At 35.1% G+C, this 18,485-nt stretch overlaps 1 protein-coding gene and 1 long non-coding RNA gene across 3 annotated transcripts in view; one reads left to right on the top strand and one right to left on the bottom strand.

Moving 5' to 3' along the window:
• Positions 1-325: 325 nt before the first annotated feature.
• On the bottom strand, positions 326-4,634 carry LOC130052961 (uncharacterized). 2 transcript variants are annotated; one of them, XR_008801367.1, is made up of 3 exons: positions 4,409-4,634; positions 1,330-1,516; positions 326-413 (listed from the first exon to the last, which is right to left on the bottom strand). It is a non-coding gene; the product is annotated as an uncharacterized LOC130052961 (long non-coding RNA). The 2 variants fall into 2 exon arrangements; XR_008801368.1 differs by lacking the exon at positions 4,409-4,634 and adding an exon at positions 2,393-2,590.
• A 3,053-nt stretch (positions 4,635-7,687) lies between these two features.
• The window catches only part of LOC125674524 (uncharacterized), an 82,645-nt gene continuing 71,847 nt past the window's right edge, over positions 7,688-18,485 (top strand). Inside the window, exons 1-2 of the mRNA XM_056161049.1 lie at positions 7,688-7,694; positions 9,675-10,169. Of these exons, the coding sequence (XP_056017024.1) occupies positions 7,688-7,694; positions 9,675-10,169 (502 nt within the window). The remainder of the gene's footprint in view (positions 7,695-9,674; positions 10,170-18,485) is intronic.

Raw genomic sequence — 18,485 nt, forward strand, 5'->3', positions numbered from 1 at the left:
GACCCTTTATTGGAACAAACTTAAATACCCTTCACCCAAGGATGATTTGTACCAAGTTTGATTGAAATTAGCCCAGTGGTTTTGGAGAAGCTGATGGACAGAGTCAGACAGCAGGCAAAAGATGATTAGAATTTTAAAAGCTCGCATGAGCTCAAAACAAAACAAATCAAAACCAGCTGTCATATTAATTTTATTTTTAAAAAAAATTCTTTATATCAGAATAAAGTTTTATTCTAATCTAATGCAATAGATACTGCTAATGCAACATACTTAATTTTTAATACAGGCGAGATTGGGTAGCAAGCATGTTTCTGAATCATTATATATAAAACATAACTTAATTTGAATCAAAATATCATTTACAGATTTCTCATTCATCCTTCATCCCCAATGGAAGTTGATCATTCAAGAATCTGGAATTAAAGAGAAATTTAAATAAGAAGGATATCACATCAAAGCACAAAAATACAATAATAAACTATTTCTACCATTCTAAAAATGTGGATCAGAATGGCCTTTATTGGGGGTGTTCTGGGGAAGATTAATGCATACATGGGCATATAAGCATGACTGATAAGAATGAATTGTGCATGTATTCACACTGGTTCAAACTCTACATAACTGTATAATCTACAAATATTCACATTTAAATAAGCCTTACAGTGTTATGTATACATGGAGAAATTTTGAGGGGGAAAATATAGTTTGAAATTTAAATTGAAAGTCATGTTCAACAATGAAAATTTTCACTTCAAGTCATGAAGATAAAATTAGAATTGTGTCCCATTGGAATAATTAATTGTCTGTAGATGTACTGCAAAGAAATAAAAAAAATGCAGCATAATTTCCTATTTCTAAAGTTTGTAATACAAGTAATTTATTTATATATACATTCTCATTTTATGTAAATGGGCAGTATAAAAATAATTTTAAATCAAACACCTGTCCCATTGGACCTGCATGTGTATCTACCAATTTGAACACAAACTTAATCAAATACATAAATTAGCATCTAGTATACAAAGCATTTCCAAAACATTTACCATATACAGTACCCAAAGATATGTAAGCTTAACAAAATTTATAAACAAAATGAAGTATCATTAGTAATAACAAATCTATAGATAGCACTGAAAGCATGCCACATTCACAAACTTCACATTTCAATGTACATTGTATATAATTCAGGGTATTGAACTCAAAAGAATTCATTATCAAGTGTGCTGCTTGTCATTCCTGTTGCAAACAAAAATTGTATATAAGTTGCCCCCCCCCCCCCCCCCAAAAAAAATGATAATTTGACAAATGCCTCTGGGTTACATATCTCACCTTTATATTGACTCTTTAATTCTGGTATGATGTTAAATGTCCCATCATTGTATCACTTCCATCATAACTCATTCTTCAGAACCATGATTTCAACCTCTACCAGTGCCAAATCCAACTGCCTTATGACTTAAAGTGTGTGTGTTTGAGAACGCAGCCCAAAGTTAGTTGTAACAAACTCACAGTGGTTCTGAATTAAATAAAAAATGTGTGAAAAGTTGACAGTTAAAAATGTTAGGACAATTTTTATCAGAAAAGCTTATCTTGGCTAAAAGAAAAATTATAAATGCATGAATTAACAAGAAGCCCACAGGCCTTATCGGTAACCTGAGTATTAGTTAAAAGTATCACTACTCCAATTAAGACCATATTATTTAAATGTTTTACACACACATATATATTATATATATACTATACAATACTAGTTTTGGTCCCACGCTGGTCTCAGAAACTCTACCCCATGGATCATGGAATTTACAATTTTGGTAAAGGCCTTACATCACTATGTATTTAGTTTTTCTTGCACATGTATGGTTGTAGAAAAGACTTTTGAAAATTGGTCAATTTTTGACAGTATTTGCCCTGCCCGAGGCCCCAGGGGTGCAGGAGTACTGAAATTTACAATTTATGTCCCCCTTGTCCTAAAAATGCTTCATACCATTTGAAAAGAATTGGAGCAGTAGTTATTGTCAACGCACGTTGTACGACACACGTTGCCGGAAAACAACCAATTGCAATAGGTCACCTGAGTTTACTAAAAATCCAGATGTGTTTGTGAAACATTGATGCCCCTGGATTACAACAAAGTGGAATCAGATCAAAGGTCAATGATAAGGTCACAAGGTCAAAGGTTTTGTTGTCAGTGGAAAGGTCTTGCCACAAGAAATATACACGTACTGACGTACATACCAAACTGAAAGTTCCACCTCTAATGGTGTAAAATATATGACCAAGGTTAAAGTTTTTTGCGACAGACAGACCAAAAAGAATATGACCTTAGCTTTGATCTTTGATTCCAGGGTCATAAAAGAGTGGCAGAAGCAGGCTTTTGGGCTGTGACACTCACCTGATTCAACTGGAAAATAGTTGATTTTTGTGACAGTTTGTCCTGTGACAAAGGTCTTGGATGAGAACAATTGCATAAAAGTTTCAGGATCAACATGGTTGTCCATGAATCAGGTTGCATCAATGAACGCCACATTCCCACTGGAGGTAAAGGCAATGGAAGACATATCTGTAGATTTATCAATAGGAAGGGCTTCAGTTCCATTACACTTCAGTGGATATGCAATAAAAATATGAGTTTTATACATAGTTATACTTAATATTGGCCTACATTAGGCTAATGGTTCATGTGCATTTTAGAACAATAACTTCAGTCCATCACTTTTAACACTGCATACCATGTCCTAGGAGATTCTACCTAGCCCCTTTCCAAATCCAATTCAGGATACCGGCAGTCTTAGTTAACAAAAGACAAAGATAAAATTAAAATGTTACATGAAAGGTGAAGATAACAAACAGTGATCAATCTCATAACTCCTATAAGGAATAGAAAATAGGGAGTTGGGCAAATATGGACCCCTGGACACACCAGAGGTGGGATCAGGTGCCTAGGAGAAGTAAGCATCCCCTGTCGACCGGTCACAACCACGGCGTGAACCCTATATCCTAATTAGGTAAACAGAGTTTTTCGTAGTCAAAATCAGTGTGCCAAGAACGGCCTAACAATCAGTATGAAACACGTCAGACAGCATTTGACCCAATGAAAGTGTTATGTGTTATTGAAATGATTCTCCTTATTTTTAAGGGCAAGGATATATAACAATGACAGAATCCAATGTAGCTATTTTATTGATAGAAGTGTCAATTAATGAGAATACTGCATTCAATAAACAAGATGTGCCTGTGAAACACTATGTCTCTGATAGTAACAAAGAAACAATACACATGTTTAAAACCTTTAGTACCAAAAATAAAGTTATTATTACAAGTAATGAACATGATGAAACATGACAGCCCTGTCACTCATTATTCAAAAGTTATGAGCAAGTTGAAGATTTCAGTAAAAGTTTTGTAATTTGGGTTAAACTCCAAGGTCAAGGTCCCAAAGTCATGGATCATGTTCTCAAATGAAAGGTCTTGCTATAAGAAATATATGTACAAAATATTACTTATTCAAAAAGTTAACTTTTCTTTAAAATAGATCAAACTCAAAAGTCAAGGTCACAAGGTCAAAAAGTTTGTTACCAAAAGAAAGTTCAATTGTCAATATGTATAAATGCACCACAATATACAAACAAGAGAACTTTCTAATATTAAATCTAGGCAATCCAAATTAATTGTAACTGTGTGTTTCATGATCAAAAACAGCTTGAATACAATTAGGATTTACATTTATTTCAGGAATACTTTTTAGCTCACCTGAGCTCAAAAGAGCTTGTCTGGCATGTAGTGTAAACTTTACATATTTCTTATTTCCCCAGAACCATGGTGCCAGGGACAATTTTCACTAAACATGCTATTTTAGCATCCATGGGTAAAGGGAATTCAAAAGCATTCAAATGAAGGGTGGTGCCCTTTTCAAAGGGGAGATAATATTAAGAAATGTTCAAAATGTACCATGGTGACATGTTTAATATAAAAAATTTCTGCACAAGAACCACTAGACTAAAGTTATGTGAGGACATCCTTCATTAGTGCAGATTAAAAACTTAGTCAGACTAATGTGCAAGCATCCTCAGGCAGTGTAGATTCAAGATTGATCAAATCATGGGGAGGGGAGGTATCATACAGTTATTGACTGGGTTAGAGGACAACAGCTGTTTCGCTTGACCCAAATGTAAGTTCATATATGCGAGGTCAGAGACATATTTAATATGGTTATAAATGTTCCTGATGAGGTACACGTGTACACGGTATAGAATGCAGCACTCCATCATCATATGACAGCTGTGTGATGTTACGAAAGCAGACGCTAAAACAAACTTCAAGATCGTGGGATGAAAATGTAGGTAGTAACTAAAGCGTAAAATGGTACAAAAAGTGCTGAGCTGGTCAAAAATCAATTATTTCTGTCTACCTTCTTGTCTCGCCTTTTCGAATCCCGTAAACAACTTCTAGTAGTAGAATAAACCAATCGCGGTGACGTATTCCGGAAAGATTTTACTTGTTCCAATTATTATCGTTCATATAAGCTAAAATCATTCTCATTTAAGTAACATCTCGATTTTTTCCGCCATTTTGCTTTAGAATCTAGCACAAAATTTTTATGCTAGCTTTCCCTACGTAGGGGCTAACCTAGCACATCGTTCAAGATCGTAGCGCTACCGAGCCCTACGTAGCCGCTACGATCTTGAACGCGGCCCTGCTCTAGTTCCACAATACTATAGTAAGTACTCGGCTATTTCCGTAACCGCAAATGAAGCGAGTCTTCTTAACGGTTACAGAAAAGGATGAGCGCGTGATCCGATCAGTGATCATCGCCCCGCATATCCTTAAGATGGAACTTTCACACTCTGCATATAAATTTCTTATGGCAAGATCTTTATATCATACCTTGATCAATTACCTTGGTTTTATCCAGAACAGCAAGACAATGTCAGTCATATCGTTGTTCGGGCATGCCTATGCTATTTGTATTAATTTTTAATTATGTTGTGATCCTTTGGGGCTAGGTTGTGGCCACAATATGGAATCAAAATTTCTCAAGGGAATAGAGATTGATGAAATAATCTCATTTAAATCACAACAGTTGAGCATTGATAGACCAAGGTGACTCAGGTGAGCGAGGTGGCCTATAGGCCTCTTGTATAAAGTTTACTTTGTAAACCCTGGGACACATGCTCCATTTTATATCAAGTTGCAGCTGATACAGGTGTTCGAAATTTGAAATTTTAAAGAATTGGGGATACTAAATCTAAAGTGGAATCTGTATTTTCTTAACAACACACGCACTCCCATATTTACGACTTTAAAAAGTATCGAGACTCACTCCCGGTAAAATTACCACGAGAGCACATCCTTAAGAAATAAATTCATAAAATTTGTTTATTTATGCCCAGAAAATAAATGGTAAATTGGGAAGTCTTATTAATTGTGTCATATTCCTCTGAACTTCGAATATGCTAAATATTAAAACTGATACTTATTAATAAACATTTTGATTTACTGAATGATGTTGTGTAACTTTTTTTTGGCACTCTGCTTTTCCATAAAATAGCCCTTACAAGTTTATTGTTATTTCGGATTTCAAAACTTTCGGTTGACTATCACTGAAGAGACATTATTTGTCGAAATGTACGAAAGCCCAGAAGGCTCATTCGAGATTCGAAATTCAAAATACGAGATTCGAAATTCAAAATACGAGATTCGAAATTCAAAATCCAAATTAACCAATAAAAATGTAGGTCACAATAAATTAAAGGTTAGAATAGAGGGTACATGCATATACATGTAATCATAAATATGACAGAGAGCTTATTCTTCTAATATGTTTACCAAACAGCGAAATATTTCTTCTAAAACTATAAATGTTTTGATGTATGCTTAGGATGCAAACAGGCCCGAAGAAAGCGGTAATGAGGCAGACAGAAAACTTGTTCCAACTCCTGCATATTAATTATGCACTGTATGTGATAACCAGGTCAAATAATGACGAATAGACATCGTGATATACCTTAAAGTGAAATCGTATATGAAGCCTATTAACCGATGATACCCCTCCAACAATTGATTCTAGTTTGATTTTTTTTTCAGTTATCTATACAATGTATAAAAACAATGGAGGAAATTCGAACAATGAATATATATTTATCTCGGATCTATGTTGTGTCTTTTTAAAAAAACATTTTTAGACTCCAGGAAGCTGAACTACGTGCATGATAACGGCAGTATACTAATCTATACACGTTTTAAAAATGATCCTATGCACTGATTCATATTATATCAGCCTACGTACCACAGGGACTGGTAATTTTGTCTGTAATATAATACATGTAATACATATACTTGAACATAGAATATAAATGTATAAATATGAATCAATGGGACAAGCTATTTTTTTAAAACGTGGAAAAATTAGTGTTCTGTGGTAATGACTAATGACGACGTAGTTAAGCTTCCTGTGAAACATGAAACAAATATAAAAAGAGACAACATGGATGAGAGAAAAATAATTATTCATGGTTCGAATTTCCTCTATCATTCACAGGCACCTGAAGTATAGATATTACTACCCCCCCCCCCTTTTCATATTTTTTTTCGATTCATGCAATCGTTTCACGCTTTTTGTATTTTATTATACCAGTAGAAGGCCAATCTCTAAAGCCTACAAAAAGCGTGAAACGATTACATGAATCGAAAAAGGGATGAGATAGACTGGGAATTCACACATTTCAGAGAAATCAGGGGCGGATCCAGGAATGGTGGTTACGGGGGAAGCGCCACTTTATGAGGCAGTGGGTCCTGGGCGGAACCCTGGTAGGGGTCCAGGGGGTGAAGCACCCGGAAGCTCCTGGATTTTACAGATTGTATGGGGCTTGAAATATTTCTCCTATTAAGTCATTTGTACTATTTACTATCATTTGATAAGGTGAAATTAATAAAATGACCCAAATTTTAAGGGGTTTTTGGAAAAAATTAAGTTCTCCCAATAAAGTAATTCAAGAAATCAAAGGATTTTGTCATTTATTTTTTCGGGAGTGGAAGAAACTATGACTTCTTTTATCGTTTAGTACATTTTCCGAAACAAGATACCGCGATTTACCTTTGAATTTGAAATTTTTAGGGGGGGGGGGGGCTCCACCCCGTCTAAATCCGCCACTGGAAATTATTGCCATCCCCCAAAAAATTATGAAAGGTGGGGTAGTAATAATCCATATTTCAGGTGCCTGTGCTATCATTTACACACAGCGCATAAAAAATGAACGGTCGAGGAAGATATTTGTACAGGCATCTGAAGTATGGACACTACTACCAACCCTCCCTCCCCCTTTTGATTTTTTTTCTGGGGCGATAAATTCTCCAAAATATGTGGATTCTTTCTCGATCCCATCACTATTTCGATTTATATATAATCGTTTCACGCTTTTTGTAAGCTTTAGAGATTGGCCGTGTATTGGTATAATAGAATACAATTTCATTTTGTTACACCATTAGAAGTCTAGGCTAAAGCTTACGAAAAGCGTGAAACGATTATATAAATCGAAATTGGGATCTGATAGACAAGGGATCCACATATTTTAGAGAAATTATCGCCGCAAAATAATAACAATTTTAAAAAAATCAGAAAGTGGGGGGATGGCTGTTGGTAGTAGTGTCGATACTTCAGGTGCCTGTGGATATTTGGTCAAACACTAAAATGGGTGGTTTGTTCATAGTTAGTTTTCCCCTCCCCTTCCCCCTTTTTTGAAATTGCCGGTCGGTTACGTTTCTGGTTAAACACTCGATAATCAATACCGGTAATTACATTGTAATGTTTCCTTCATACATGTAGTTCACAGTGCTTGGGTACCCCCCCCCCCCCTTGCGTCGAATAAGCCACATGAGTTATAAGTATGTTTGTTGAACATTTCTTTAATGAATATCAACCATGTCTTGCAAACCGAAAAAGTCCAAAGTAAATAAAAATAAGCCCTTTTTATGAATTTATATTTTTCAATAAAAAGGCTTATTTTGAGTTATTTTGGCCTTTTGGGTAGGCAAGACATTGTGACATGCATCAGAGAAAATTTGAACAAAATTAATTAAATCAACTCAAGAAGGCTATTCGGGTGATGGTGGCGGGGGCTGAACCCATGCACCCATGCGCCTGTGTCATTGTTAACACAGACATGTACAGTTATCTTCATGTAAAATAATTTCAGGCAGAAAAAAAATGGTATGCAGGTAAACCTATAGATTAATCTAAAATCAGAATACGTTGCTACGGGGTGTCATAAGTTAATTTTATTCATATAACCTTCGATTTCATTTCAATTAAAGTGTACTATTTGAGGTGTATTCGACCTGGTTCCACCACCCCCTCCCCCTCCCCCTCCCCGCTTTCTATGAACCTGACTTTCTACAGGCCTATTTGCATATAATGACATGATTTATAATGTCAAAATATTGCCCATAATATGAAGCTGTGGGATAAGATAATTTTTAAAACGTGGATAGATTATTTTTCTGTCGTAATGACACGTGTAGTTAAGCTTCCTGGACCCTAAAAAATTGTAAAAAGAACATATATCGGAGATAAATATTTATTCATGGTTCGAATTTCCTCTATTGTTTATATATAATAGATAAGTACTTAACCCAAACACCCACAGCTACGGGCCTGTCTGCATGCTAAGCATACATCATAACATTTATAGTTTTAAAAGAAATGTTTCGTTGTTTGGTAAACATATTAGAAGAATAAGCTTTTTGTCATATTTTAAGTTTATATGCATGTACTCTCTACCCTTTAATCTATTGTGACCTACATTTTGATTGGTTAATTTGGATTTTGCATTTCGAAATTCGAATCTCGTATTCTGAATTTCGAATCTCGTAATTTGAATTTCGAATCTCGAATGAGCCTTCTGGGCTTTCGTAGAAATGCGCATCTGGTGCATCAGAATTGGTACCATATAAGTTTTAAAAGGTGAGTCAAATATACAAGGATATGTTGGTATTAAATAGCTATAATTCATGGGCCTTAATGTGCCATCTCCTTTATTGAAACAATAATGTATGTTAAACACCTGTTTAGTATCATATGGTTATCATACATTGAACATATATACAAAACAAATGGATGTTCACCATGATTATTGTTTGAAGTTAGCAGCATGGTCAACATGTAATAAAGGTATTTTAAACATATAAACATTCCAATTCTACACCAAAGATAACTTGCAATTTTACATATGTAGGGTGTGTACATCTTCATACTTGTATCTTTGTCGATTCCATCAATACGGAATGTGTAGTAATGTAATGGAAAAAAATGTCCCAACAATTCCCAAGGTGTTATACCAATAGATCAACACCTGAAGTTAATATGATATAAGGTAATCGTTTACGTACCTACTATTTTATATTAGAAATATATCGCGATCTATAGTATCGGTAGTGAACATGACATTCATAAAATCTTTGTCAGGCTTACATGATGCATGTGATGTAACAACATAATTATTCATTACAGATTATCGTGTTGTGATTGATATTACATGTGTAGTCTTCAAATAGCTAGATGCATTCAAACGCGATCCCTTAACGTGTTTGATTTGAAGACTGACCAACAGTAACTTCGGTTTTTGAATTGTGATGCATTATCAACTACTTCAGATTTATTTTTCTCTCCTTTCACACAGAGAGGATTGGATTCCTACCAGACAATCAGAAAGCCATTTTGTACTCTCTGTTGTGTTATGACGACAACAAAATCAGCTGGAGGGACAGTGACCAATGGTTGTCAACACTTAACGATATCCGGGAAAAACTCTTTGATGCCGAAAATGTGTCTGTAACGGATACAAAACACGATATCGACAAATTAAAGAGTATTAAGTTAATACAAAATAACGACCAACATCTAAATATTACCTCTAAAGAGTACGCTGAGGATGTCATGGACCAGCTCAGGAAGAGCACAAACTCAAAGTTCTCTAACTGCAGTTACATGTTGACTTTGTTGAGTATGACCATAGTGAGGGACTACTGCAGTGTCTGGTACGTGTATAGAGGTTTAAAACATGTTTTTTGTGAAGAAAGTCTCTATCCCTCCCTGGTGTACCGGTTACAGATGGACATCCTCATCCACAAAACAATAACGGACCGGGGCGTACAGAGAGCAGCGTCCTGGATATGTAAGTATGAGAGCACTGTCTGTAATAGTTTAAGAAGATGTGTCATTATTTGTGATAGTTTAAAGAGATACATCACTATATATATAATAGTTTAAAAAGATACGTCATTATCTATAATAGTTTAAAGAGCTACATGACTATATACATATATTAGTTTAAAGATATACGTCATTATCTATGATATTTTTAAAAGATACGTCATTATCTATTATATTTAAACGAGACACGTCTTTATGTTTAATAGTTTAAAGATATACATTGTTACGTCATTATCTATAATAGTATAAAGAGATACATTGTTACGTCATTATCTATTATATTTTAAAGAGATGCCTAATTATCTGTGATAGTTTAAGAAGTTAAGTCATATTAAGTATCACTCTATGTTTAAGAAGAATATAACATTCAAAATTAATTTTAAAAGAAACGGAAATGCGTTTGTCTTCCATAAATTGCGTTATCGATATTTTGAGATAATGAAATAACCAAGGCGTGTTAATACGATTATTATAATTTGCATTAAATAAATACATAGTTTATGGAATTTGTAATATCCTTTATGTCCCCCAATATATTCTTTTGATAACATCAATGAATGTTAAAAATATAATAATGAATGAACTAATGAATTGAATGACGAGCAGGACCCCCTCCCTCCAATTTAGGAGTATGAAGTTTGGGCATATTTTAAGTTTGTATTACAGAGTAATTTTCTGCATGATTTGTATAAAGTAACATGCAACATCAATGTAGAACCGTGTTCAATGCGTACTGAGTACACAGTAATTCCCTGAATGTAAAATGAACAATACAAATCCTATGTTAATGCTCAGTTGTGACGACAGTTAACCCATGCTACATTTCACTTAGTAAGAAATGGGACATTACACAGTAATGGAGGGCCTTTGTCCCTCAGGACGATTGGCTTACAACCCAGAAAGCCCGTCATTCATTTTAGATAATCAAATTTGTCTTATTCCAAATATGGACCTCAAAAACGGAAATTTATGAAATGAAATCAGAAGTATATAGTATCCCGGGAAATGTTCTTCCACTCTTTCTTGTAAATATTGGAATATGAAGCAGACCCTGAAATATGCTGCTACACCACTTACACCGTACGAAACGAACTCTACACAGGATGATGGAGGGTTTACATGGAACTATGAACAATTTACACAGAACAATGAACGGTTTACACGGGGCGATGAACGGTTGACACGGTACAGTGAACGGTTTACAATGAGCGATGAACGGTTTGTTACCGGGTTCCAAGTGACCATACAGAAAAACACAATCGCTGCTTTCAATATTGTATTGATGGCAGTGTAAATTATAGTCTGAAAGAAACATATCTTCACATTCAATGCACAATAAAATAAAACATAGTGACATGAAACAAAGACAGCTAATTTCACTTATATAAATATCACAGAAATTATCTTCGTGTTGTAGAAATGGTAAAAACTAAATTACCTTTGCTATAAGTACATGTATCATGATTTGATAAGAATGAAATATAAATTGCCAATCTTTGCTATTAATTCAATATAAAATGAACATACCATATAAATACATACAGATAATGAGATGACGCTATACGTGCAGAATACACACACATGTATGCTACTCCTAATCATATATCCTCCCTTACCCAATCTGTGGTACCAGAGCAGTACGACCAATCAACACATCGGGTGACTCTATACAAGAAATAATATTCCTAATTATATTTAGAGTATAATATGCAAAAGAATTGATAATCTCATATCATTCATACTTGACATCAATGGGATTAAAATAAACTGACCTGCACTGCAATAATTAAAGTCCCATAAAAAGAAATATCACAGTATATAGTAAATGCAACCATTCAGCTTAAATGAAAAAAAGTGTTATACTAAAAATAATTGAATAAACTAGAAACAACTATAAGAAAACCACCTGACCTAAACTTTCAACCAACCAAAACCTCCAAAACTGGGATTTAAAAAAATTACACACATATATATCACACGGAACGATGAACGGTCTACATAGAGTGATGAGCGGTTTACACGGAACGATGAACGGTTTACACGGATCAACGAACGGTTTACACGGATCAATGAACGGTTTACACGGAGAGATAAACGGTTTACACGGAACGATGAACGGTTTACACGTGGTGATGAACGGTGAACACAGGGTGATGAACGGTTTATACGGGGTGACGAACGGTTTATACGGGGCAGTTAAAGGTTTACATGGATCAATGAACGGTTTACATGGAACGATGAACGGTTTCCACGGGACGATGAACGGATTGCACGAATCAATGAACGATTTACACGAGGCGATAGACGCACATAAACACTACCCGCTTTGTCAAAGGTTTGCGATGTTTGAACGAAATCGTAAGCATGGTATTAACCTCTTTATATGATGATTCAACCATAAAAAGCATGCTGTGATAATCTTGAGATTAAAAAGAATTCGGGAAAGGAATCACACTGACCTATCTCAAAAAGATTCTACATATTACATTATTGACGTGGTAAATAGTTTTTTCTTCATCACCAATAAAATTCTTTGGCTCAATGGTTTTTGAGAAGAAGATTTCTAAAGATTTTCCCAAAGTAATTGTATGTAACACATTGATCCCCTATTTTGGCCCTATCATACCCACCGGGGACCATGGTTTTAACAAACTTAAATATGTACTATGCCAGGGCGCTTTCGGGTAAATCTGTACTTTCCTAGCCCAGTGGTTCTTGAGAAGAAGATTATCAAATACTTTACATATATATTCGCATGTAAATCTAATGTGGCCTCTACCTACCCCAAGCGGTCATCGTTTTACCAAACGTGAATCTGCACTATGTCAGGGAGTTTTCATGTAAATTTCAGCTATTTTTAAAGAACCTCATCCTATTTTTGCATTTTTCTCCATCTTCTCTTTGAAGGGTCCATGACCCTTCATTTGAAAAACAACTTGAACCCCCTTCTCCCAAGTATGCTTTGTGCCAAGTTTAGTTGAAATTGGCCCAGTGGTTCTGAAGAAGAAGATTTTTAATGTATTTGCACTATTTTTGCTATTATATCCCCTCGGAGAAGGGCGTTGTCCTTAATTAAAAAAAAAATGAATCCCCTTTATTAAAGGATGCTTTGTACCAAGTTTGGTTCAAATTGGCCCAGTGGTTCTCAAGAAGAAGATTTTCAAAAGTCGTCAATGCATTTTAACTATGTTACTATTACCTCCCTTGGAAAGAAGTGTGACCCTTCATTTGAACAAACTTGAATCCCCTTCACCCAACGATCTTTTGTGCCAAGTTTGGTTGAAATTGGTCAGTGGTTGTGGAAAAGATTTTGAAATGTTCTTAACGTATTTTCACTATTTTGCTATTATCTCCCCTTGGAAAGGAGTGTGGCTCATCATTTAAAAACCTTGAATTCCCTTCACCCAAGAATGGTTTATGCCAAGTTCGGTTGAAAATGGCCCAGTTGTTCTAGAGAAGAAGATTTTTAAAAATTGTTGATATGTTTTACCATTTTGCTATTATCTCCCTTTGGAGAAGGGCGCAGTCCTTCATTTGATCAAACTTGGATGCCTTTGCCCCTAAGATGCTCTGTGCCAAGTTTAGTTGAAACTAGTCTAGTGGTTCTCGAGAAGAAGTCGAAAATGTGAAAGTTTACAGACAGATGGATGACGGACAACGGGTGATCAGAAAAGCTCACTTGAGCTATCAGCTCAGGTGAGCTAAAAACCTAATCTATGGAACTAAATTTAAAGACGTTGGTTTAGAATTACAAATAACTCAATTTAGGCAAAGTGCTACTGTCCATAAAGGTGGATACTATTTAGGATATGGAGAGCTGTGAGATCCAAGTATAGTGGGGATGTTTATTCTCTTGTTTGCCTTTTTTTTTATTCAGCGTGATGCGATTAATTATCATTCATAAAGAACAGAGAAATAACAAGACATCCCTAAGAATGAATGTCTCCCTCATACCTTTTAACTATTGGTTAATACGATTCTAGTTGTAATAAAGAGATGACACTTTATATTCTATATCTAGCTGTGGTTTAACCTGTTACCTGTAAAAACATTTCGTCCAATGGAATATTAGAATTCACTGAAATGAAGTAACAAAATTTCACACAAATTAAAGAAATCACATTTGAAAAATTAATCCACAAAATGAAACCCACCGACGGAAACATATCTGAATACAGTCCACTTCACTTATATTGAAGTCGCTTATATTGAACTATCTGTTATATTGAGGTTTAAATAAATCCCCCAGTAGCAATATTTGTGTACAGTAGTTCAGCATTAGTTATATTGAACTTTGGATATAATGAACAATTCAGGTCGGTCCCCTGATTTTCATTATATCCGGAGTAAACTGTATATATATTTATAAGCTTTAGAAATAAGATAAAATTATATGCAAAAGTTATATCGTCATGGAATGACGATTATTTCACTTGGATATTGGTTTTGTTGATTTCAACATAACTACAGACTGATTAATGAATGACCACGCCTGTATCGTTATATCGCATGTTTCAATACACTTTAAAGAAAGGGGAGATAATAAAAATCATCCTTTTTCAAAGACAGGGATTGCATTAGATAATATACATTGTACATTTTTTTAAAATGCACTTGTATGATGATATAGAAATCTAAAAATCAGGCAAGACTTATCAAACATATTTTCGGGGGGGGGGGGGGGTAATGTTTCCATGACGAGATTCTCAGCTAAGCAGTTCAGTTAATTGAAACTTCCACAACCTCTAGATCACGGGGGGGGGGGGGGGGGGATCTGTTTATGCGGGATATCCAAACAGATTCTTAGTATTTTGATTAGAGATTTCTTTCTGATGTTAGATACCTAAAGGTAATACATCTTTATTCGTAATTATATTTCCTGAAGCAATATCATTCAGATTATTTGTTAAAAACAAACTCTGAGTAATGTTGGACACGTTTTCTCTCCATAATCGAAAGAAAAACAAATTTTTGCACTAGTTAGTAAACTGTTACTGTTGGGAAACTATAAACACCGATTTCAGCATACCTCATGGGTCTCAAGCCTTCTTGTAATTCGAAAGATCAGGATTATCCGAGCTAAAAAAGTTACACCAAACCGCAAAACAGTTCCCATAAACAATTTATATGGAAAGAAATAACTAATAATTAACAATCTAATTAAAACTAGAGCCTATGATCCGCTCATCTATTATCGCTACACATAGCGACAGTAGATGAGCGGATCATAGGATCTGATTTTAATTAGATTGTAATAAATAACGAAACCAGATCTAATAAGTATAACAAAACATTTTATTCTCATATCATCACGTATTCGTTGATAAATAGTATTTTTTTTTTTTGGTAGCTAACCTATAAAACCCAATGCAGACGATAAAAATATACAATAGTATAATACACATATCATGATATCAACAACTTAATCCTCTGGTTCATACCCCACCTCCATTTTATTTCTAGATCCGCGCCTGGACAATGTTAATTACATGTATATATGTATATTGTATTGTTATCTAATGTAATCTTTCAGTTGAAATCTGGGTTGGATTTTGGTATTTTTTCATGTGCAATTCAATATTTCATTTTTTTTAAAATTTAAATCAACTTTTAAAACATCAAATAGCTGGGGGTTTTCGACATCGTTCTTTTTCCACTATTTTTACCGGCAAAGTTGGTCATTTTTAACGTTCGATCTATAGGCTAGTTCCTGATCCTTGTTTTGAATAGTAGTAGTGAATTGTAGAGGAAATATAATTAAATTAACCGAAAAATTGAAATAAAGGATCAACCCGTGTCCCCTTACAACCAAAATTAGAGTTTTGATTTAATTTTTGAATTTTGCAAGATAAGAAATTTCAGACAATTGTGAAACCAACTTCTTCTCCGGCTGCTCACATTAGATACGGCTGGAACCCCCCCCCCCCTTCCCCTTTTCCCCAACCCTAAAATCTTGACAAAAGTTTTCAATGCTCAATGTAATGCTCCAACTCAGGGGCGGATCCAGAGGAAGTTCCAGGGATAGCACACATCCCTCTTTCGTCAGAAAATTTTGCTTAAAAAGGGTAAAAATAACGCATTTTGAGGGTGGAACCACCCACCCTACCTCTTTTGAAAGCCAAAATTAATGGTAGAACCCCTCTTTCAAAAATTCCTGGATCCGCCCCTGCAGTTTGACATCTTATGACCGTGTTCAGTTCTCGTGCAGTCCGTGTACATACAGCTTGATGGCGTGACGTGTATAGCACACACTGCTTGTCAAATACTATTGATATTCTGTCTTCTAATTATAGAATGCTTTGCTATGCGAAAATGTATAGTGCAAAGGTTTTTACATTTAGAAATTATGGTCGGAAGTTTTACATATCATACCATGAATTATTTTTTTGTGATCATGAAAAATATAGTATGTAAAGCCTTGTACAAAAAAATAAACATATATACGGAAGCCGATAGGTGCCAAGGTATAGAATTAATATTTATTTAACTGGCGGCCGCCACTTAATTTATGTGGCGGTCGCCACTTAATTTAACTGGCGGCCGCCACTTATTATCTGGCGGCCGCCAAATAAATTAAGTAGCGGGCGCCAGTTATTTTATCTGGCGGCCGCCACTTAATTTATATATGGCGGCTCCCAATTGCAAAAACAATGTAATTCGGATCGCTGAGTAATTATTTTGGAAAGATTTAGAATAGTACGCAAACACGCAGCATCGTTTTTCAAGGTGTATAGGGACAGTCGGAGGAGAAATTGACTTCTACAATTGTTGACAAGCAGAAAAGGAACCTAAAATGTCTCTTTTGTCCAAACTTCGTACTCCTAAATTGGAAGGAGGGGACTCCGTTTATCCTTCAATTGATCAGTTAATTCATTATTCCATTTTTACCATTCATTACTACCACCAAAAGAGTGGGACGGGGGCCAATCCACCAATTAATCTTATTTCACATGCGAAAATAATTTAGTTTGCACGTGAAAATAACAGAAATTGAACGTTGTAAAAAAATGGAGGGTCTGCCCCGTGGTTCTACGTATTTAATAGTACAATCGAAAAACAATGATTTAATGCTCTTAATTGTGTATATATAAATGTCACATACATATTACTAAGCATTGGGAGGGATTGCACCCCTTTCATTTTGAGAGAGAGATAGAGAAAGAGAGAGGAGTTGAATAACTGGTGACAGTCATATAAATGATTTAAATTGAGTGATTAACTGGCGGCCGCCAGATAATAAGTGGCGACCGCCAGTTAAATTAAGTGGCGGCCGCCAGTTAAACAAATATTAATTCTATACCCTGGCATCTATCGGTTTCCGTACATATACACAAAAGACGTCATTCTTTATTACAACACTACCGCAACATAAATTGCGCAGAAACGCATGCGACTTCTCCCAAATTATAGCAAGCGAAGCTTGCGTAGCGAAGCGACGCAACGAGCTCGCTCCAATGATTATACAATTGAGTCACGTGATTTGCTCTTCATCAGCTGAAAGATGATGGGGACTACCCATAATGCTTCCGGAAAAATGTCGCTGTCACTGTGTTATACTTCATTGACAACCCCGTAGATAAAAGAAATAAATAGTTTGGAAAGTACCACAAATGATTTATATTTCCCGTGTTAAATGAATTGCCTATTTTAAAGTCCTGTTGTAAGATGTTATGGGTCTTCACATATTATCATAGAATGGGTCGGCTTTTACCGGTCTATTATATTTTTTAACACTCTCAATGTTTGTAACTATTGCTCTTTGAGAATTGTGGGGTTTTTTTTCCCTCGAAATAGAAGACTCGATAAATTCATTTAAAAAAAAAAAGTTTTTCTAATCACTACTTCTTGAAAGCGGATGTGGGTTTTTTTTCCGAGGGAGAAAATAGACGACCGCATGGTAAATGTTAGGCGTAGCTACATACCACTTACCGTCATACATCCGAGGCTAGATGTAGGGTACCAGAGAGTATCAAAATCTGCCGAAGTAGTGTCGAATGAGGAATTCGTTATGTGCAAAAAAAAAAAAAAAAAAAAAAACAGAAGAAGGAAGAACCCCAGAAAACGAGGACAAAATCTTTGTTTTGCATCATATCATTTGCATTAAATTGCTCACATTTTTTCATCAGTTTTAAGTCCTTGGCACTTCCCGATATTCAGATCTACAGTACCCAGGAGACACTTGAATTCAGGATAACTTATTAAAGTTACTTTTATTGTGAAGTTTTATTTTAAAAATCATATTTCTTAAATTCCTTAGAAATAACTTATCCATTAAATT

Source organism: Ostrea edulis, chromosome 3 (genome assembly GCF_947568905.1).
Source record: "Ostrea edulis chromosome 3, xbOstEdul1.1, whole genome shotgun sequence".
NCBI lineage: Eukaryota > Metazoa > Mollusca > Bivalvia > Ostreida > Ostreidae > Ostrea > Ostrea edulis.